Source organism: Meles meles, chromosome 21 (genome assembly GCF_922984935.1).
Source record: "Meles meles chromosome 21, mMelMel3.1 paternal haplotype, whole genome shotgun sequence".
Taxonomy (NCBI): Eukaryota; Metazoa; Chordata; class Mammalia; order Carnivora; family Mustelidae; genus Meles; species Meles meles.
The window spans coordinates 13,297,053-13,318,109 of NC_060086.1; the positions used below are offsets into that span (position 1 = coordinate 13,297,053).

General features: G+C 61.9%; 2 protein-coding genes across 2 annotated transcripts in view; both read right to left on the reverse strand.

Moving 5' to 3' along the window:
* Positions 1-112: 112 nt before the first annotated feature.
* Positions 113-10,173, reverse strand: AP5Z1 (adaptor related protein complex 5 subunit zeta 1). Its single transcript, XM_045993993.1, has 17 exons — positions 10,082-10,173; positions 7,422-7,559; positions 7,149-7,335; positions 6,712-6,856; positions 6,426-6,538; positions 5,874-6,042; positions 5,366-5,506; positions 5,044-5,081; positions 4,807-4,963; positions 4,158-4,336; positions 3,421-3,563; positions 2,952-3,092; positions 2,176-2,287; positions 1,843-1,940; positions 1,248-1,380; positions 956-1,170; positions 113-707 (listed from the first exon to the last, which is right to left on the reverse strand). The coding sequence occupies exons 1-17, from the start codon at positions 10,120-10,122 to the stop codon at positions 437-439; spliced, it is 2,421 nt and encodes an 806-aa protein (XP_045849949.1). The 5' UTR covers positions 10,123-10,173; the 3' UTR covers positions 113-436.
* A 4,318-nt stretch (positions 10,174-14,491) lies between these two features.
* FOXK1 (forkhead box K1) overlaps positions 14,492-21,057 on the reverse strand; it is a 64,416-nt gene continuing 57,850 nt past the window's right edge. The window contains exon 9 of the mRNA XM_045993125.1: positions 14,492-20,768. Coding sequence (XP_045849081.1) covers positions 20,494-20,768 — 275 coding nt within the window. The 3' untranslated portion in view covers positions 14,492-20,493. The remainder of the gene's footprint in view (positions 20,769-21,057) is intronic.

Sequence of the window (21,057 nt, forward strand, 5' to 3'; positions counted from 1 at the left end):
CCAAGCGTCTGGCCCAGCCAGGCCGGAGTCCCCACGTGCCCAGGGCCAGGCCTCCTGGCCCAGCAGTGCTCCCCACACCTGGCCCTCCCCACTGCCTCGTGCACACACGGACTTTCAGGAAGAGGTTTATTGCCTCGGCACCTCTTTTTGCCTCCAAACAAGGAGCTGCCAGAAACACACCAAGCAGCCCCCACCGACCCCCAACGGGGTGAAAGCTCCAAATCGGTGTCACCACAAATCTCCAAATCTGTGTCACCACACAGCTCAGCATGGGACAGAGACAAACACCCAAAGGCTGAGGACGGGACAGCCTGACCCGCACAGAGGAATCCAGACCCACCCGGGGCTCCTCCCTGGGTCTCACACCCCTGCTCTCGGCAGCCGCAGCTTGGCTCCCATTCTGCGGCCGGGCCGGCGTCCCCCAGGTCCGCGCCCCTCACCCCGGCAGGAGGCCCATTTCCTTCTCCACCAGGCGGCTGACCGTGCGCAGGGCCAGCGGCAGGGCGGTGTTGGCGTCACGGTGGTAGCGGGGCTCGGACAGCTCTGCGCTGGGCGTGAACACAAACTGGGCCACGCTGGGCATCTTCAGCAGCGTCAGGAGCTCAGTGGCCCGCGTGCGGATGGCTGCCGTGCCCTCTTCACAGTGCACGGAGCTTGGTGCTGGGCTCTGGACCAGGGTCCTCATCTTCGACAGGAACAGAGAGACCCTGAGGACGAAGGGATCCCGGTCACTCAGCGGCAGGTGCACTCCTCACGTGAAAGCTCAGGCTTCACAGAGGGGCCCAGACGCCCGAAGCTCTGGGTCGGGGGCATTAGCTGGGAGCAGCGAGGCCGTGGGGACACTGCAGCCACCAGTATCCAACCGGAGCCCTCGTGCTGCGAGCCACATGCAGACCTTGGGGACGAGGAAGGCAACCGGCACCAGCTCCCCTTCTCCTTCTGCCCCAGCCGGTACCTGGGAATCAGGTCTTGGCTCCGGGAGGCCAGCTTGGTCAGCGTGGTCATGAGCACGGCGATGACTTGCGGGGGGCACTCGGGGAGGGTGGCAGATGGGCGTGACTGGGTGAGCTCGAACAGCAGGGCCTCCAGGGCCTCAAAGAACCTGTTGATCTGCTCCACGGTGCACCGCCGGTCCCAGGACACAGACAGGTACTCGCCGATGGCCCAGGCCTGCATGGGGACAGAGCCTTAATCTCGGCAGGCACCCCGGTGTGGGAGAGGGGTGGTGGCGCGGCGGCCAGCCTTACCACGGAGGCGAGCATGGCCCCCCGGCTGCGGACACTGCTCACGCTCCCCACGAACTCCAGCAGCTCTTTCGCCAGTTCAACCACCAGTGACGGGTGCAGCGCGCACAGGGCCAGGAACTGGGAGCTCAGCACCCTGCCCAGGGAGGACATTGCTGGGCTGTGGCCAGGCCCCAGACCGTGGCCCCCCATGCAGAACCAGAGTCAAGAGGGGGGAGAAGCCTCTGAACAGGTTCAGGCCCAGATGCTTTTAGCCCCTAAAGGAACCCACATGGCCCACTAGGGAGGAAGCTGGGGCTGGTGAGTAGTGTGTGCAAAGGCCTGTGTGGATCAGGCCTTCGGAAAGGGGCACAGATGGTCTGGAAGGCTCCATGGAGAGGGACCGGGGCCAGCACTGGAGATTACAGAACTGGGGGAGGAGGGACGGAGACGGGGCTGTTCTGGACCGGGAAGAGGAGTGTGGGCCGCGGCTGGGCCCCAGGGCACATGCTGCAGAGGGCAGCTGGAAAGGGGCACAGCTCAGGGAGGTGGGGACTCAGAGCCGAGGCCGCCTGAGCTGGGGGCGGTGAAATGGGGCTGGGTCGGCAGGAGGGCCCACCTGTGCACACGGGCCTCGTACTGGGGCACCTGGTAAAGGGAGTCACATCTCTCCAGGAGCAGCAGCGCCAGCTGGTTGGCCAGAACCCCATCAGCAAACTGGGGATCAGGAGGGAGACACAGACTCAGCCCCCACCCCGACATCACCCTCCCCCACATTCCGCTCCACACCCGCCGGTGCCCGCCAGCCCAGGGCTGCTCTTGGGGGCGGTCAGGCTGCCCTCCCGGTGCCTCTCGCTGATCCAGAGCGGGATCTGTGTTCAAGAACACCGGCTCTGCCGAGGCCCAGGGTCACCCCCTCCGTGGGAATGGAGCAGCCTGGAAGCGGGCTCACCTGAGTCACTGCGGAAAAGAAGGCCTGCAGCAGCGTGGGCACGGCCTCGGCGCACTGGACCACCCGGGCGCAGCTGGCCATGGGCTGCAGCAGCTGGTGGAGGGGCGCCAACCTGGAGGGCAGGCCGCGCATCCCACTGAGCGCCCGCACCCGCTCCCCCGGGGCCCACAGACACGCCGGTGCCCAAGGGGACAGGGCACGGGGTCGCAGTGCCATGGCCCGGACGAGTTCTGAAACCACCTGCCTGCGCCACCTCCTCAGAGGACACTTCCTGCCCCCGCCCCCCCCCCGGAAGCCACGCACACCGCCTCCTGCTGAGCCCTCTGCTCCCCGCTCCCGTGGGACACAGGGAGGGCGCGCGTGGTGGTCTGCGCTCAGGATGCCTTGTTCCTGGCCCCCTACCCGCTACTGGAGAGCGCCACCCCTCGGTTGCTCCCTCTGGACAATGCAGTCACCACAGCACCGGCTTCACAGGGTTGCGGGGACCGAATTGGCGCGCTGGTAAGGGGCTGAGTGTGAGGCCTGTGCCCGGCAAGCACCCGCAGCGTGGCTAGTGACTGCCATGGGCAGGGGGATGGCGGGGGAGGGCGACAACAGGGGCCTCTTCGGCTTAGAAGCCGCACTGCTCAGGGCCAGATGTCCCCAGACATGTCCCACCCACCCTGGGAACAGGCTCTAACCATGTGTAGTGGTCTCCGAGCCGACCCAGGGCCGTGGGGCCAGGGACCCTCACAGCCAGGCCCCACCCGAGGGCCCCCCCGCCTGAGCAGCCCTACCTCTCCACGGTTCCGCTGGCCTTGGCCCGCAGCAGGTGCTGGAGAAGAGCCTGGAACTGTGGGTCCCGGGAAGCCTCCAGGCAGCTGGGGTTCCTGAGGGAGGCGTCCCACAGTGGCCTCTCAGACGCAGCCGGTGACAGCCTGTGAGCAAACAGACGCCCGAGACCAGGCTCAGGTGTGGGCTCTGGGCCCAGGCCACCGGAGGCCCGACTCGGCCCCAGCCCTCGCGGAGATAGAGCAGGTGTCATCCCGCGCCAACGATGAGCCTCAGGGGGACTGGAAGGGATCTGGGGCTTGGCAACTGCAGGGTGAGGCTCTCCCAGCGAGAGACACGGGCCAGAGCCTCCGGGGCCCGGGGCTGGAGAGAGGCGCTCTCGTCTGGGCAGCTCGCGGAACAGCAGGGGACGAGGAGGGACCCAGTTGGCAACGGGGAGGGGACCCAGGGACAGGCATCACCCCGCAGGCTCACCTGAGCTGCAGATCCAAGGCCGCGGTCAGACAGGGCAGGTCCAGCAGCGCGTGGAGCATCTCCACAGCTGTGCCGGGGTCCACCAGCCACGGCAGGAGCTCCACGAACTCGGAGGTGAGGGGCGGGCTGTTCCAGGCCAGGAGCTGCAGGAACAAGCGTGGCGGCTCGGTGGGCACCAGGAGGGCCCGTGTGGAGCGTGCGGCCCAGCGGCTGGACCCGTGGCTGCCTCAGGGGAGTGCACCTCGGTCCCGGATGGGCAGGGTGTCAGTGCCCCCCACTTTCCCTGCGCCACCTTTTGCACCAACAATTACAGCAATCACCTTGCACCTGTCACTGTTTTTCCTCTAACGGAAGGACCGAGGCTCCAGTTAAATTTGCAAAGACCGCGCGGAGACCCCGGCCAGTCACAAACAGCGTGTTGAAAGGTAAGAGCACAAAGAGCTGAACACAGCCAGCGAGGCTCCCAGACGACAGGAGCCTACCAGCTGTGACAACTGGGGCAAATTCTAGAATGAGCCACGGTCCAGCTTTGCGGCTCTTCTGAACGGGCTCAGTCTGGGGTTGTCCCTGGCGGGGACGCTGTTCCTACGGGAAGCATGGACCCCCCGGGCTGTCCCACGGCCCTCTGCCGGCAACCCAGGCCGCTCCCTGGAGGCTAGCGACCGGTGCCAGTCTGGAGCACGAGCATGGGGCACTGTACCCCCCACCCCCACCGGCCCGAGAACAACCGAGCGTGCCTTGAAGAGGTTGGGGAAGCTCTGCTTGAGAATGTCAAGGTTCCTGCCGAACAGGGGCAGGCTGTCCCCGCAGAAGCGGACGAACTCGAAGGCCAGCGTGGGGCTGTGGAAGAGCTCGCCGGGGACCCTGGTGAACAGGTGCCGGAGGACGGCTTCTGAGTCCACGGCCGCTGCCTCCCCTGAAACGCAGCGGCCTCGTCAGGGCCCGGCCCAGCACAAGGGACCTCACCTTGTCACGAGGACGCCCCTCCTGCTGGGGGGGGGGGTGGCGCTCAGGGTTCCGGACACCAGGGGCCCTGAGGTGTGCACGCTGCATGGGGAACCCCGGCCGAGCCGCACCCGTCCCACCCTGAGAGCCTCCGGCGACCGACCGCCCAGTCCCTCTGGGTCACACGACGAGGAACGCTCTTTGGAAGGTGCTGGTTTCACGGTCCCTCGCACGAAACTCCCATGAACTCTCGTGGCAAAAAGTGTTCCAAGATCGGCGTAAAGCTGCTCGGCTTCAATGAGCCCCCAAACCTGCCTGACGGCTCTCCCACCGGGCGCGAACGGCTGCTCAAAGCCATGCTTCTGCAGACAAAGGAAGCCGCGAGGAAAGAGAGCCCCCCCCCCCCCCCCCCCCCCCCCCCCCCCCCCCGGCGAGGCTCACCGTAGCTCAGGAAGAACTGCGCGATGGGCAGCAGCGCCCGCGCCGCGTCCCCGCACAGCCGTGTGTGCAGCGCCTTCAGGCAGGACAGCGTGCGGTACAGGAAGGACGGGTCCTGCCGGCAGAGCACGTCCAGCACCAGCACGGCCTCCACCAGGCACTGCGGAGACGCGGGGGGGCCCGGGTTACAGGGAGCCGCGTGGGGCACCTGCCCCGCCCCCTGACCCCGTGGGCACTTACGGCTTTTTGCAGGTCCGCGTCCCCCTTTCTCAGGGCTCCTGGGAAAGGAAGAAAGGCCCCCCGTCTCCGTCAGAGGCAACACAGTGAGCGAGAAGCACCCTGTTCTGGAAGCTGGAGGAAGGGGCGGACAGCGACCCCCCACCCCCACCCCAGGGCGGAGGAACAGGACGCTGGGACAGACGCCTGGGGGCTGGGGACAGGTTTTGCCCCCTGCCCAGCTCCCGGGGTCTGCATGAGGAACACAGAGTCCCTGCAGACTGCAGGCCCCCCAGGAGCGGCCAGGGATGCCCCCTCGGGGAGGAGATGCGGCGACGGGACTCACGCCGCGTGCTCTGCTCCACCAGGCGCTGGCAGTACTCGAAGGCCTTCTCTCTTAGCCGCTCCTGGGGCGGCAGCAGGTGGCTGGCGGTGGACGTGGCCGACAGCACGGACAGGGTGGAGCCCTCCAGCTCCGACTTGTCATCTAGAAAGGAGAATGAGGTGCTCGAGGGACAGGGAGTCCCTGTGGTAGGAGGCCGAGACCCGGCCCCACCGCGGCCGCCTTCACCCCCACTGGAGGCCACGGGCGGGGCGGTGTCTCCCCCGGAAGCCCAGTCTGTCCCCACCACTGGCCGGTCTGCACGGGGGAGGGGGTTCGGTGAAGCTGTCGGCACCCGTGCTGACATGTGCCCTCTGTGACCGCGCTGGCTTCTCCTGCATGACGGGGACGGGCCTCTTGGGGCTGACAAGGCTCAGCCAGTGCTCCCAGCATCACTTGGGGGCCACACCTGGTGCTGTCTACCTCCTGCCTGTGTGACCCCCCCCATCCCCCCCCGACCCCCATGTCCCACCTGAGTCGGGGGCGCTGGGGCCCTGGGGGCCGCTGGCCAGCAGCCACGCCCGCAGCATGGAGAAAGCCTGCACGTTCAGCCACTGGTCCTCCGTGAAGTGCTGGCCCGTGGACAGCACCGTGAAGAAATCTGTGGCTACCGCCCCATCCACTTCGGTGACAGGGCCCGGCTGCAGGGGACAAGGAAGGACAGGCTGTGGGGACGGAGGCTGGGGAGGTGCTGGGGTCTAAGGCCGGGGGGGTGTGGCCAACGGGCTCACAGATACCAGGGAAGGTGGGAGGGGGGCTGCGTGCCAGTGGGATCCCCGCCCTCATGCTCTCGAGAACCGGGGGCGGCCCCCCAAAGACACAAAAACACTGGCACCTGAGTGGACGTGGTCCTCTGTCAGGTAAGTGACCCCTGCCAGCAGGTTTGGCACACAGCATCACGGGCTAGGGGGGCTGTGACCCCGGGGACCCAAAGCCCCCCCACCTGAGTGTAGACGCGAAAGAGGAATCATTCTGGAACCAGGGCAGGTGGAAGGACAGGGAGGTCCTGAGTCTCCAGGCTCACCTGCCGGGCTCTGGGTGTGGAGAAGAAGCCTCCAGAAGCCTGTGGGACCCCTTGCTGGATGCTGGCGTAGCGAAGCCAGTCCACCAACCTCTTGCTGAGCAGGCTGGTTTGGTCTATGGGTGGGAGTCAGGCAGGGCCAACATGTGGGAAACAGTCAATCCCACAGACTCGGGCTGCAGTGGCACTGGTAGAACTTTCTAGAAAACAAGCTCTGGACAGGGTGCTGGGCCCTCAGGCCTCGCCTCTCCCTCTGTGCCCACAATGGCCTCTCAGGAAGGGTGGCTACCTTCATGGAGGGAGTGCGGGGCCAGGCGTGTGACCCTGGACACGACCGGGAGCAGGTGCCTCAGACTGGGTCCCTCGGGCTGCCGGCTCTCGAGGACCCTGAAGGCGCGCTGGCCCACGCTTCGGACCTCTTCCTTTCTGTCACCCTTCAAACGGAACACGGGGGAATGTGAAGTGATTACCTGTGTGTGTGAGCGACACGGTATCTGGTCTGAAAACACGGGGGAAGGGGCTGCCGGTCCTGGAGGCCGCCGCTCCACGAGCTTCCCTGTTTCCGTACCGCCGCCACTTACCACGTCCGGGGCGTCACCGGAGCAGCCGGAATCGGCCTTCCCAGAGCCCTGCCCCGTCCCCGGGAACAAGGGGAAGGAGAGCAGGAGGGGGCGGGGGAGGCTGGTGGGTGCCCCAGGGCCACCAGGGGCGGGATGGGCACATCACCTGGGCCAGGAGCACTGAGGCCACCAGGCTCAGCTGCTGGCTGCTCTGGACGTGGTCACAGGACAGGCTCAGGTCGTCGGAGGGCGACCTCTCTCTCAGGATGGCAGCGCACAGAAGCTGGAGCTGCTCGGGGCACTTGGGCGAGCGGAGGGTGGTCTGCAGCAGGTCCACGCACGTCTTCTCCAGCCTGGGAAGGCAGGGCCGCGTGCACGGGGGGCGCGTCACTCAGCACCCCACCCGCGCGGCCTCGCCCCCGGAGGTCAGCACACTCACCGCCTCTCGTATTTCGTGGCCGAGACGATGAGGAACAGCCTCTGCAGGGCGTCCGCCGCGTCAGGCCCCGGGTCGTCCTTCTGCAGCAGCTTCGCGACCCGGGAACAGAACTTCTGCAGCTCCTCGTCCTGGATCTCCCTAAATGAAAAGCGGTGTGTTGGCGACCTGGAGTTGGGGGACCTGTCCGCGGGAGCCGGAAATGCCGCCCTGAGCTGTGACCCATGGTCCTGGGTCTGAAGGGATATCCCCTCGGAGCAGAGAAGCCAGCATCACGGCCTTTGTGTGGGAAAGCGAGGACACCACCTGCGGCTCCGCCCTCCCTGGGATGCAGCCACTGTCCCCTGTCACCATGGGGTCACTCCCCTCCCCTGCTGGCAGGGCTTTCAGGAGAGACGCCACACCTCCAGGTTTTTGTTGTCCCAGGAGTGAAAGAACTAAAACCCATTGATGTTAGGACTCAAAATGAAGGATAGTCTGAAATAAGTTGCTTTTCGAGAAGATTCCTTCAGTGAGCCTGCCGCTCCTGGGAACAAGAGGGAAATCTGCTATGTTAGAGGACAAACACTGGGTCACGTTCTCAGGTGTGACTACCACGGTTCCTAGTATGTACTCGGCTTCGTTAACAAATTGTATCTTCAAGCATCAACAGAAACAGAAATCAAAACAGAAATCTGGTTTTCTGGGTTTCTCTTCCAGTCTGAAAGGCAAGGCAAGCCCAGGAAACATAGTACTAGGGACCTCTGGCTGCGGGGGGGCGGTGCTCTCAGAGGAGGGCCCCCTCCAGCCCCCTAGCCACAGCTGAAGTCCACCGGATCCAGGCTCGACTGATCAGACACTCGAGCTCAGAGCCTGGGATTCTGAATCGAGACAGGGCAGCTCCAGTCTCGGGCTGACGAGGAGGGCAGCCGAGCATGTGGGGCTGGGGGCCTGGGGCTGCTTCCTGTGTTTCCTGTTCTTCCTTGAAGGCCAGCCGACGAACCTACGTGGATTCCCCACCACTCCCCGTCTTCCTCCTACCTCCTAACCCGTTTTCATTTCTTACAAACACAACAGTCACGTGTGGGATGTAGGAAAAGAGGCCTGGTCGGGTGTGTTTCTCCCCGGGCTAACGAGACCGAGCGGGAAGGTACCAGGCTGCCTCAAACTCACACAGCAGACTCTTTCCTAGAATGGTGGTACCCCTCATCCCAGTGAATCCCTTCCAGTATATTCTCTAGATCCCAGATTCTAAAAGGCCAATTTGCTCAAACCCTCCAACAGCTCCCCAGTGCTTTCAAACCTGAACTACTGACGCTAACAAGGCTCTCAGGGTCCCGGGCTCGCCTTCTCCGAGAACCACGAGTCCTACTTCTCTTGTGCTAGCCCAAATCACAGACGTCATGAGCGTAGAATCCAGTGAAACACTAAGACCTAACTGATCATGACGAGCTTTCCTCAAACCCTGATGGAGAGAATTCGCGCAAGTCATGCATCTTGCTTTGGGATATTGGAAAATGCGTTACCCTCAACTCTCCCACTGCCCTACCTGAGACAGGGAGAGAATGCAGAGAGTGAGGACTATTCATTCAGCGAATTTATGACCTGGAGTAGAAGCTGAGCTGGGGAGAAGTGACCCCCGTGAGGTCCCGGGTGGGTCTCAGTTCTTACGTGCCTCTTGGCGAGAACACTAGGGTGACTTTGTCACATGCTCAGTGAGGTGCTATCTTCACGTACTACGTCCCCGAAGTTCAGGTGAGCTCGGTTTCTAATCCTCGAGCTTGAATACTGGAGTATCTGTCCAACAGTGAAGGAGACGCAGACTGTGCTATGAACCCACAAGACACCTTCTGAGCAGATTTTTAAGGGTTATTTTGACCACAGAAGATTTCGGCCCTGTTCCCAGCCTTCAAACCTAACTGGTATTCAGGATCTTGTTTCCCTAGATGGCAGCAGCCTCCCAGTCTTTCCCACCAACTGGTCCAGCTCCGGACCCAGTTTAAGGTTTTTTGTTTTGTTTTGTTTTTAAGTTTATCACTGCTCTGTGGTCCCGAATGCATTTTCTTCTAAACAAGCGGGGTGAAGTCTTACACCATCTGATGGACTGTGGGGTTTTAGTCTCGGCCTGCATTATGCTTTCTCCCGTGGCTGGTCAGGGGCTCAGGAAAGGGGCTACGGACTAGTCAGTGGGGGTCCAGGGCCAGCTGGGGGCCAGAAGCCGGTGGGTAATTTCTCCACCTTATCTAATGCACCCTCAGGAGAGCGAGTTTCTAAACCGGGGATTTCGCCCCTGGCTCCGAGCCCTCCGACGGTATCCGATTCCCGAGGCTGGCACGCAGAGCTCGCCGGGCCCCAATGCCAACAGGCTCTCCAGCCTCTGGGCGGCTTCATGTTCTTGCCCCTGAAGCACCGGACAGCCTTTGGCTCCCCGCCTGGCTGCGGGACGCGTGGGTGTCGCCGCCAAGCCTGGGGGCCCCGCCCCGCTTCCCGGGCACGCACCCTTCGCGGCGAGGCTCAGGCGCTGCCGCCTCCTGGGACCCGCCGGAACGCCCCCGCCCCCCCCCCCCCCGGGCCTATAGAGCGGGTCTGTGTGGGCTGCTGCAGGTCGCCGCGCGCGGGCCCCGCTCTGTAAGAACACCCCCCCCCCGCCCCCGCCAGGAGCCCCAAGGGAAAGGCCGGGCCACCTGGCCTGGTGGAGCAGACTCTCGGCTCCCGCCGTGAACATGCCGCCGCCGCCGCCGGGAGACGCAGCCCCGCCGCTTCCGGGTCGCGTCACGTGCTGCGTCACGTGGGCGGGGCGGCCAGGCCGCCGGCCAATGGGCTTCGGCGGAGGCCTTTCCCTCGGGGGCGGGGCCGTCCTTGGCATCCCGGGTCCCAAGACCTAGGACCTCGGCACTTCGGGATCCCGAGCTCCCAGGAGCCGGTGACGCGGGAACGTAGGCACTCTGGGACCCTAGGATCCGTGATCCCAGGCCCGCCTCTCCCCCCATGGACTCTGGGCACCCGGGTGCCGTCAGGAGAGGGCCTGTGGGCAGCCCCCGCGCCACTGCCCCATTTCTGGGTCGTCTCCTGACCACCCACGGCACTGTCCTCTGGGGGTCCTTGGCTCAGTATGACCTGAACGCACGACACACGCTCCGTGGCTGGGCTGCCTCCGTGTCCAGCAGTCTGCAAGGGCAGCCCAGCCCCTCCGCAGTGCAGCTTTGCTGTTCTGAGGCTCTCTCATATTTAGCGCCTACCGTGGGCTGTAGCGCTGCTTTGAATAGTCTTATTCCCTGCCCGCCATAACCACGGACCATGGCTGCAACAGGCGTAGAGAGGGAAACCCAGCTTCTAGCCCTTCTGAAAGACGTGTCCACTGCAGTATTCCCGCCTGCAGGCTGCGTGTGTGGTAAAAGCACGTACAGCCTGAACTGAGCAGGCAGGGTGCCCGGGGGGAAGACTTCCAGAGCGTGTCAGACCTAGGGTGGGGAGGGGCGGGCGGGAGCCAAGGTCCTGAACAGAGCGGTTCAGGCCTGCTTCTTGAGGCTACGTGCACCTGACCGGAACCTGATGTCTGGCAGCAGGATAGACAGCACACGGGGCGGCTGCCCAAGCTAGGTACAGGCCATGAGGACAGGAAGTAGGCAGACTCTCACCATTCATGACTAGGGTTTATAGGACCTGGAGATGGACTGGGCACAGGAGGAGGAAAAGGGCAACAGCAGGTTCCTGGCTTTCTGTGCGGTCCTGTTCCCTTGGCACTCGGGCAAAAGACACGTCTGGGGAGTCATTCGTTCAATGAGCCGGCAAGGACCGAGTCCCTTCACTGTGCTAGGGAGTATTTTAGGTTCCGGGGAACAGTGAACAGGGGAGGCCAGGCCCCTGCCCTCGGGGAATTTATGGCCAACAAGTGGACAGTGATCAAATGCGCAAACATACACCGCAGCCTAATTGTGGGAAATGCCACGGAGGGAGGATGGTGCCGAGTGAGAGCAGGTGCTGTGGGCAGTCGGGTTTCTGGGCAGGGTGGTGGGAGTCAGCAGCAAGGAGACGCCTGATGGAGGAGAGGGGGCGGAGAGAGAACAGGCCAGCTACTCACCTGCCAGAAACCCAGACTTGGCAGTTTTGAGATGTCCTGATGGCACCCAGGAGGCGTGGAGGGCAGCTGGTGCCAAGGAGTTAGAGACAGGAGCTGCAGAGGGATGCGGAAGGGAGCTGGGCCTCCAGGAAGTCTGTTACAGGGGGTCCTTGGGGAAGGCCAAGCACCGTGCCTCGGCAACCTCACCGAACCTGTCAGTCAACTCCGAGCCAAGTTTTATTACCATTTGAAAGACAATTGGACTGAAGCTAAAACCAGGTAAGGTGCCCGAGGTCCACACCTGTCAGGGGAGAAGCATGATGAGCCAAGCAGCCATGCTGTCCCCCACCTGTCACCCACTGAGGAATGGCCGGAGCAGCGGGAAGACATCTGGGAGGATGCGGGGCCACAGAGGTCAAGTCCCAAGGGCTCCTGGGGTTGCACACCAGAAAGGGAGCAGGGAGTCGCAGCTGCTGCTGGGAGAGGGGTATGGGAAGATTGCAGGGGGATGGCAGGAGGGTCCCAGGGCTAGGAGGAGTGGCCCCTGGGGGTGGCCTGAGGCGCTGGCCCTGGCTGGGCTGCAGAGACTAAGCTGGCTGTTGTCAAGAGCGTTTGATGAAGGATGTGGCCAGGGCCAGGAAGCACCCTCCAGCCTTCCAGGCCCCGGTAGGAAAGGGAGAGGCTGGCAGAGCCGAGGCGGGGTTTGCGCCCCCGCCCCGGGCTGTCCCGGGAATCACAAGCACCCAGGAGGCTGGGAGTGAAGCTGCCAGCCCGTAGCTTGGTTAGGGCCCACGGCGGTGGAGGGAGTCTGCTGGTTTACCTGGGCCGTGGCACAAACAGCAAATCTGCAGGTACCTGCACTGAGACCTGGGAAGGAGCTCCGATACTAGTGTTGTAGCTTAAAAAGGCGGGTATGAAGGTAAAGCGTGTATGAAGTACGCAAAGTGTAAGTGAACTCTGTGATCCTTCCCACTAATCTGAGTGTGATACACTTGGAAATGTTTAATGGGGCGCGCGAGGGGCTGACCTGTAGTGTTTGATGATTTCCGTGTACAGATACCCCCCAAATGGCAGATTTTCGGCTGCCACCGTGATGTCACAGGGAGAGTCAGACGATAGTAAGAAACAAACAGCATACTTACCGCCTTCTTTTTTAATGTAATGTATTTAATCCTAAGTGTATATCACTAAAATCTGAATGATGGCTTTAGCAGCTGGCTGCCCACATTCCTGAAACCACGGCAAGCTGCCGCGGCAAGCTGACCCTGGCCCAGCCCTCCCCTGGCTCTCGGCACCTCCTCTTGTCGTCGTGGGTTAGTCCTGCCTCTGCGGTTCATACAAACGGGGCCCTGCATTATACAGGCTTCTCTGTGGCTCTGTCCCCCATTGGGGGTGTCACAGCCGGCCATCCTCACGGCTACGTTCTGGGAACAGATGACCGTGGGGACTTAGCACCGCTCAGCCATTCCGCTGTCGGTGAACCTCTGGTCAGCCTCCAGCTTCAGCAACCGTGAACATGGCTGGACGTGCAGGCAGTGTGTGGCGGGGGCTGTGCCCTCTGCCCACTTCCATACCAGCCCACCATCGCCGGCTGGCTCCACTTCTGAGAACACAGCCATGGGCCAGGACCGTTCTCTCTGCACACACGCACAGCCCAAGCCTCTTCCCAGGGGTCGTGACACACGATGGTTTCTCACAAAATTCACGTTTGTGCCAAATAGTATCCGAAATCTTATTTTTATTATCTATTTTTTAAGTGGGCTCCATGCTGGGCAAGGCGTGGGGCTTGAACTCACGACCCTGAGATCACCACCTGAGCTGAAATCAAGAGTCGGTTGCCTAACCGACTGAGCCACCCAGGTGCCCCTGTCTTAAGCTCTTCCGAGTGAGAGATGGTTGTCTTACTCAAAACCAAAACTGAAAAATCCACGCATTTCAGGAAGATGCTAGCCGGCCATCAGAACCCTCGAGACTTACGATCCTCACTCTTGGTTGTGGTTTGGCTAAAATCCTCCAACGCCCCATTACCGTTGTGGTGAGGCTGACCATTAGGATCGTACGGTGTCCGTGGGGTCACGTGAAGGACTGCTGTGATCAGATGTCGGCTACAGCCGCAGGTGCCTGTAGGACCTTGGAAAAGGCCAGTTCCTGAGCTCAGAGCGGTGACGAGCCACGAGCCACAGGCACATACAGCAGAGAACCTGGACCAGAGGTGCGGCTGTGTGACAAGTGCATGCTTCTCGGAGATCCCGAGCCAGGGGCCTTCTCAGCAGAGGCACCCTGCTTCCTGCGACGATGTAACCGTAAAGCCGGTGGGTGCTACAGAGAGATTTCACTGCTGCCAATGGGCCCTGGTCCCCGTGATGCGCAGAGCACTGCGAGGCCGGGCGCTCGTTCTGCGGATGCAGAAATGGAGCTTCTTGCCACTTAAACCTCCCCCTGCCCCCCAGCCAGACTTTGAATCCAAGTCTGACCTCGGCGTCGGGGCCAACCACCTTTGCTAATGTCGCCCTTAACTTTGTCGCCGGTACCCAGAACACACAAGGCCCAAGAGACGAGGTGCGCACAGGGGCAGAAAGGCTCACGCAGCCGAGTGCCGGCGGGAGGGACCCTCAGCTGTCCAGGGTCTGCTCCTGGCGGGTGCCTGGGCACAGCCGCGGAGGCAGCTGTGGGCACTGGGGGCATCCCCAGCAGAGCTGCCGGTGCCTGGGTGCAGGGCGAGGCTCCGCCAGCTTGTCCACGTCCGGGGGCCGACGGGAATGGTCTTCCTATCCCTGGGGTGCAGACACTTGGATTCAGGGAACTCGCTGGGGCTCTGTGAGGCCAGGAAATCACGGGTGCCTCCCCTGACAGTCTGCGTCTTCCCCGGAGGGGGCCGCTGAGCACAATGGGCAAATGCGCACCTTACCCAGCAGCCGCCCCTCGGGTCAGGCGCCCCCCTCCAGGGAGCCCACAGGGGCTGCGTGTCCGGGCATCTGCCCATCCACCCGTCTGCCTCCAGGAGCTGCTCCCAAGGACCACATGGAGCCCCGGGCTCGTTTCTGTAATATATAATTTTATTTCTGGTTATAGAAACAAATGCTAAGGGGAGAAACAGAACTTCCCCACCCACATACAACAATTTAATAGATAAAAGGACAGTTAAAATAAGTGGAAAACAAGTAGAAATTTTAAACTTTGTTATAGCTTTAAAACATTAATGTCTGATACAATTAGAAATCACATTCAGATCTCAAACTTTTAAAAAAAAGTATGGCTCCTTATTAAAAAAATACTGTATCCCATTTGAAATGAAAACGCAGGCGGGCCCGGCTGCTGTGGGCCTCTCGTCTGAGGACCGGACCACTGGCTCCCTGCCACTGCCGGGGCTTCCCGCGGGCCCACGTGGCAGAAGCCGGCAGCACGGCGGGGCCTTCCATCCCGTGAGCTGGTTTCCACTGTATGGGTGCCACCGCTTTTAAAGCACTGATTATTACATGTACTGTGGGAAATACTTTAGACAGCCACTGTAAAAAACAAACAACAAAACACGCTCCCACACGCGCACACACACCCCTCACACCCGCCCCCCCAAGTTATCGTTACAGGCGAATTGCCAGCAGGTAGGAAAACAAAAAGTCTCAGTACTGGTTTAATCCCTCCGCCCTCGGGCCGAGCTGCGGGGGGTGGGGGGGGTGTGGGGCACGCGCGGCTCCTGGGGCTGAACTTGGTGGACCCAGGTGAGAGTCGGGGTCACACTTCTGTTTCTTTCCTCCCCAACCCCCATCCTGAAATACAGACCGAGCCGTGTAAATTAAGAATATGGGTATCCAGAAAGCCTTTGGAAAGGAAGCTGGGAGAGAAGCAGGGAAGGGCCAAATTTTAAATGTTTAGATTTTAAATCCCATTTTTAAGGATTATTTAAAAAAAAAAAAGGAAAGAAAGAAAAAGATGGGGGTCAGTTAACACAGAACTTAGAGGCCAAGAGCTTAGGAGGCCACAAGCCCGTTAACTTCACCTGGGAAAACCCAGCTTGGAGTCACGGACTCGTTCCTGCCCAGCCCGCTGGCTCGACGTTCAGGGGCCAGGTCTCAACGCGCCTTGGGACTCGGGGAGACAGCTCAGAAGGGCAAGGCCCTTTACTGTGGCTAAGAACCTTCCTCTCGGGCACTTTTTACTATTTCTGACACGGAGTAAACCATCAATAAGTATTTGGATGAATCAAACTAACCATTTCAGAAAAAATTCCCGAACAGAGGAGCCAGGATTCTTCTAATTGTATTTGACTCTTTTAAAAAGTAACAGGGTTGGAGCAAAGAAGAGAGGCACCTGAAGACTCTCTGACCGGCCTGGGACGCTGGGAGACTAGAACCCGCAGGAAGTAGGCCGTGGACGCAGCTCCCATGCAGCGTGCTCCCGGCCGCCCCTCCACCCCTACCGCCCCGGATCCCTGCTTCTCCCATCTCCCAAGTGCACCCCAATGACAAGCAGGTGCCAGAACTGGACAAAGTGCTTTGTGGGGTTTGTCCTTAGAGACAGCGCTGCTCCGCTCACTCCTGGCTAAAACGGTGAGGGCCAAAACCAACGGTTAGAATGGACACATAGGAGCCCCAAGTCTCACTAATTCCAAGACTTTCAGTTCCGTCCTGTGTAAAAACGCAGCAGCGCCCTGCACCCACCTGGCTGCACCCTGAGCGTTGAAAACCTCACGGGGGAATCGAGGTCTTGGGAAACAGCTCCTAAAATGAAAGGGCTTTATAAAAACGGGGAACCAACTTGAAAACGATGGACAGAAACAGGGTGAGGGACGGTGCCCCTCTGTAGCAGCCTGTCGGCGAGATTTCATCTGAGCACTGTCACTCCGAGGCAGAAGGATCGTCAGGGCGGCTGGGGAGGGGCTGCCGGAAACTGTCTTTCCTTCAGGCCAAACCAGCAGTGGGGCCGAGGTCAGGCGGCCTTCTGCCTCCCAGATTCTAGAACCTGGTTCTAGAACAAGGATTGCGCTTACAGACTCGCGCGGACACAGGCGTCTGTGCCCACGGGCTGGGCTGCCCTGAGGTCCCTTTCAGGGGAGCTGCGTCCTCCCAGAGACGGGGCTGAGCCGTGGGCCCCTGAGGCACCCACACAGTCGCTCACGCGCCCGGACTGACAGCTGTGCTCCAAGGGCTCGGGGAGCCGTGTTTCTTCTCTGAAACATTCTCACGTTCAACGACGTGCTCCCTCCTTTGTGTGAGGCCTGTTTCTGTTCTATGAAGAAACTGACCCCAAGGCCAGAGGCAAGCCTGCTCTTTCTCCTGAACTCTGGACCCACGACAGGACTTCCACCTCGGGGGCTCATGTCACTCCCTCCGGAGAGGGTGGTGCCCTCCCAGTGCTCCACGGAGCACCTGAGACCTGTTCTCAGGAAAGCGAGCGTGTGGACCCGGTGATGCTGCAGACCTCAAGCCGGTCATCCGCCAGTCCCAGTGAGCAGCAGGAAAGGGACCAGGATGTCCCCACTGGACCCTGTAGGTCAGGCTGCTTGAGGCGAACTGGGGACCCCCATGCTCCAGCCGTGTTGACACCCCCACCCTGAACTTGTTCCCTCCCGGCTCCAGAATCACGGATTACTCATTTCATCAACCCAGAAACCCCCCTCATCTTCTCAACTTTGCTCGGTTCTTAAAGAGAAAAACAGCAAACCTCAAACATGAACACGCCAGAGAGGGAAGCTGACAGGCTTGGTCGTGGGCACACAGACCCCGTTGCCCCAGGGTGCCCTCGTGTGGCTCTGCATGGCGGACCCGGTGAGGGGTCCTGCCATCCCCGGAGCGTGGGGCAGGGCCACGACGGCCAGGTCCCAGGACTCGGGGCTGTTCCGGCATCTGTCGAAACCACTCGAGGGACACACGCCATGTAAACGTGTCAGAATTTACAGAGCTGGTGGTAAAGGGACAGTCTGGCCGGTCGTCGGCTAGCACGCCGTACTCAGGAGGGCGTCAGCGTAGACAGACTCAGACAGCTTAGGAGGTCCACCCTGGGGCGCCAGGAGCCACATATCCACGGCCTTCACTGTCCCACACTGCCCCGTGCACTGGGCCCTGTGACACCGCCGTGACCTTGGGGTGCAAGCCTCCCCCTTCCAACACGATAGCAGACTGTCTTGCTGGGAAACACCCGACTACTGAAAAGGGGTGATGTGTGTGACTCCCTTCCGGGGCAGAGAGGGTGTTTTCCCATCTCTGGTGCTGTAAACATGGCAACCGGTCCAGCAGGACGATGAGACGAGGCACCTGGTACCGGGAGCACAGGGCCTGTGTGCCCCCCGGGACACTGCGAGGAGGAGGGGGGCTCATCCCGAAGCCCACACACCTTTGGCCTGGCTGACCTCTTCACACAGGCGCGAACCCCGGGGTGATCAAGAAGGTCCTTGGACCCTTGAGACCACGGTGACACCGCTCAATGCCAGAACGGACCTATTTCTGCTTCTCCCAATCCTGGCCGGGGTTAGCCTGCTCTCTAGGAGGGTGGGAGTGTTTGTGGCTTGTGGTGGGTCACAGGCAGCCCCAGTGCGGAGGGCCGCAGTCCTCTGGTGACGTCTGGCCTGGTGCCCTTGCTTCCAGGTTGGGGGAGGCTATCCCTTGGTTGGCTCTGAGGCACAGAGGCGGGGGCCGTCCCAGGATGTGCGGCAGCATGAGATGACCAGAAACCCACGCAGAAGCTCACTGTCTGTGAACCCAGAGTGGCCGTTCCCCCAAGGCCCAGCCTGAGCGGACCCCACAGGGTCCCCTTCCCAGCCCCAGCAGGAGCTGAAAAAGCGTGAGCTCCCCGCGTGACGCAACACCAGCCATTGACATTCTGACCTCTCCGTGCTCCCTCCTCATGGAACCCTTGGCCGGACAGTGCGATCATCACCCAAAATGAGGAGAAACCCAAACACCTCAAGAGCTGGGAAAGCAAAGGGTCAGAGCCAGGCTGACCCAATCAGGCAAATGCCTGATGTGCGTCCGTGACTGAGTCCTGAGTTCTCTGGAGATAGTGACAGCTTTTCCACGGTAGACAAACCTGGGCAGTCCCCCTTGCAAGGACTCCGTAAACGATGACCACGGGGGAAGAAGCAGCAAGAGGTGAGCCGCAGGCAGGTCCTGGGGTCAGACCCTTAGAGGTAAGGCCCAAGGCAAGGACCTGAATCGCCCGTGTGCGTGCCTCGGCTCCGCCCAACCCGTGTGCCCGCTCATGCACACACCACACACCACGAGAGACCAAGTTTATAAAGCAACGGAAAACATCGATGCGGAACAGAGCGCGACTTCTCATCACTGAAGACGGCACACTGGCCAAGTCCATGCCCATGTCACTGAAGCCAACAGGTGTGGATGTCACAAGAGGGCACTTTCCCCACTTTAAGTTTGGTGCAGTAGAAATGCCTCATTCGGGCTCTGAGGACGCCAGGGCAGCTGTCACCACGGGCCAGGGAGGACGACAGGCCGCACGTGTCCCCAGCAGCCGGCAACTGCGGGCTGTGGCGGCAAGACGGCTTGTCACACCCAGCCCAGCCACAGCGCTGCGGGTGGGGCGCACAGCACACGAGTCGGTCTTGCGTGAACAGCCTGGAAGCAGAGTTCCACGGTTTTCCTCTCGTCTGAAGCCAGTATCTGACATGGCCCGTGAGGCCTGCTCCTCCTCTCAGCGGTTTTCTGGGCACTGCGTGCTCTCGCGGGTGCTGCTGTCGGGGTGGGTGGGCGCAGGCAGTTTGCTGGGCTGGGGTGGGGGGGAGACCAGTGCTGAGGACAGGCTACTTCCAGGAAGAAAACTGTCCCCGCCGGACTTCGGTGCAGGGCCCAGGGCTGCTGTGCCGCATGGGGCCCAGTGCTGGGGTGGCCGGCCACGTTCAGAGTCACTTTTCACAGACGCACTTGACATTTCCTGAGAACGTTCTCCACGAGGAGCTGGAGAACTGTCATCTGGCGGCTCCCTTCCTGCTCCGGGAACCGCTCCAGGCAGCAGGGGGTGTCTGCAAGCACAGGGGACCCTCCCTGGGGAAGCTGGTACCATTCGCTGGGTCCTGTGGCCAGGAGTTCGCAGCAGCCAAAGGCAGGGGTGGCCCCCGCTCCTGGCCCCGGTGCCGCAGGCACAGGAGACCGCAGGACATACGGCAGGAAGTATGGGTGGTAAAGCCAGTGTGACTCGGTGACAGGTGGTGGGAGCGACCTGGCCAGCGCTTCCCACGGCAACCCGGCTCGGGGCCTCGGGCCGCAGAGGACATGGCGCTCACTGATTCCTAGTTTCGGAGCCCCCAGACAAGGTGCACTGCTCCTCCCCCAGATAACTTTCTGCCCCCAAGGGCAATCCAAGCCGCCGATCTTTCTTGGAGTTAGCAGACGGAGCAGCGGCGGCGACTCTTCTCGGGATTAATGCCGGCTCACAGCCCAGACCCACGCTGTTGCGCCGTCCGCAGACATGGCCTCACAGCCACGAGCTTCCTCCTGCGTTTATCTCAGATCTGTGATGAAGCCTCAATTCATTTCAACGAAACAAGTCTTTGGGGTCCGAAGCCAAACCAGAGTCCCCTCCCCCCGATTAATGCCAAGACTTTCCGTGTCGCTACTTTAGGGCACAAACCCCACGAGACAGTCTGAGCTTTGGCAGGTCCTCCCTCTCTCCTGCCTCCTCCCGCTCGGCGGCTCTCGGGCCTTGTGCCTGCCGGGCCCTCCTGCGCACGGCCTCTGTGGTCCTCGGGGGCCAAGGCTGCTCCAAAAGCCTTGTCTGTGCGCGTGGCCTGGCCGGCCCGTGACCCAACCCTCGACCGCAGGCCTGGGAGGAGAGACAGTGCAAGGGAGAAGAAAAAAAAAAACAAGCATTCCCGGATCATACAATCAGCTGTCTGAATTTGTTTATGGGTTTTGTTTTAAACCACAGCAGGGGCAGGAAACAGAACAAGGAGGACGAGCGTGTCCGGGAGCAGGTCAGCGTGGAGCCTCCTCGTCACGGTCCGCAGGCGGCGGGAGGCCGGCGGTCAGGGCCCGGCCCCAGAATCCCTTTCGGCGAGCATCCCACTCGGCCCCCACACGGGGTGCGTCACTCCCCGGTTCCGGGTCCCTGTGGGCCGGCAGCCGCGATCACCCCGGCCTGCGCTGTCACAGTCCCACTGGGTTCCTCCACACGTGACCTTTTAACCTCGGGTTCCCCGGTGGAAGAGGCAGAGGTGGCAGCGGTGGCCGGGGTCGCCGGGGTGGCTGGGGTGGCAGCCGCTGCTGCTGGCTCCTCGGGCCCCACCTCGCACACCCGCGTGACCACCACCGGCGTGGACGAGCTAGCCTGAGCTGCCAGGAGCTGCAGGGGGCTGGTGAGGGCTAGGAGTGGAGGAAAAGAGACGTGCGTTGGGAACGGGCGAGGACCAGCGTGGGCCAGTTCTGAGCACACGGGACCCCCGTTCCCAGCACGCCCAGCCCAGGGGTGCCTGCCCCTCGCCAGCTGAGCCTTGCGTGCCGCGCCCTCCCTGCCCCCACCCTGCTCTCGCCTGAGTGGCCTCCTCTTGCTGTTGCCGTTGGCGTCCCTATAGACAGCCAAGGGCTCCTGCCCTCGTCTGTAGCAGGTGCTTAACACAGGCCGCCTGCCCTGAGCCACCCTCCCTGCGCCCGC

Bases quoted from the DNA above. Each gene is read 5' to 3' on its own strand.
- AP5Z1 (XM_045993993.1), bottom strand. From the start codon at position 10,122: ATGTTCACGGCGGGAGCCGAGAGTCTGCTCCACCAGGCCAG. The intron at 5,082-5,365 runs GTGAGTCCCGTC...TTCCTTTCCCAG, and splicing joins GGTGGAGCAGAGCACGCGGC to GAGCCCTGAGAAAGGGGGAC. The intron at 4,964-5,043 runs GTAAGTGCCCAC...GCGTCTCCGCAG, and splicing joins ACGCGGACCTGCAAAAAGCC to TGCCTGGTGGAGGCCGTGCT.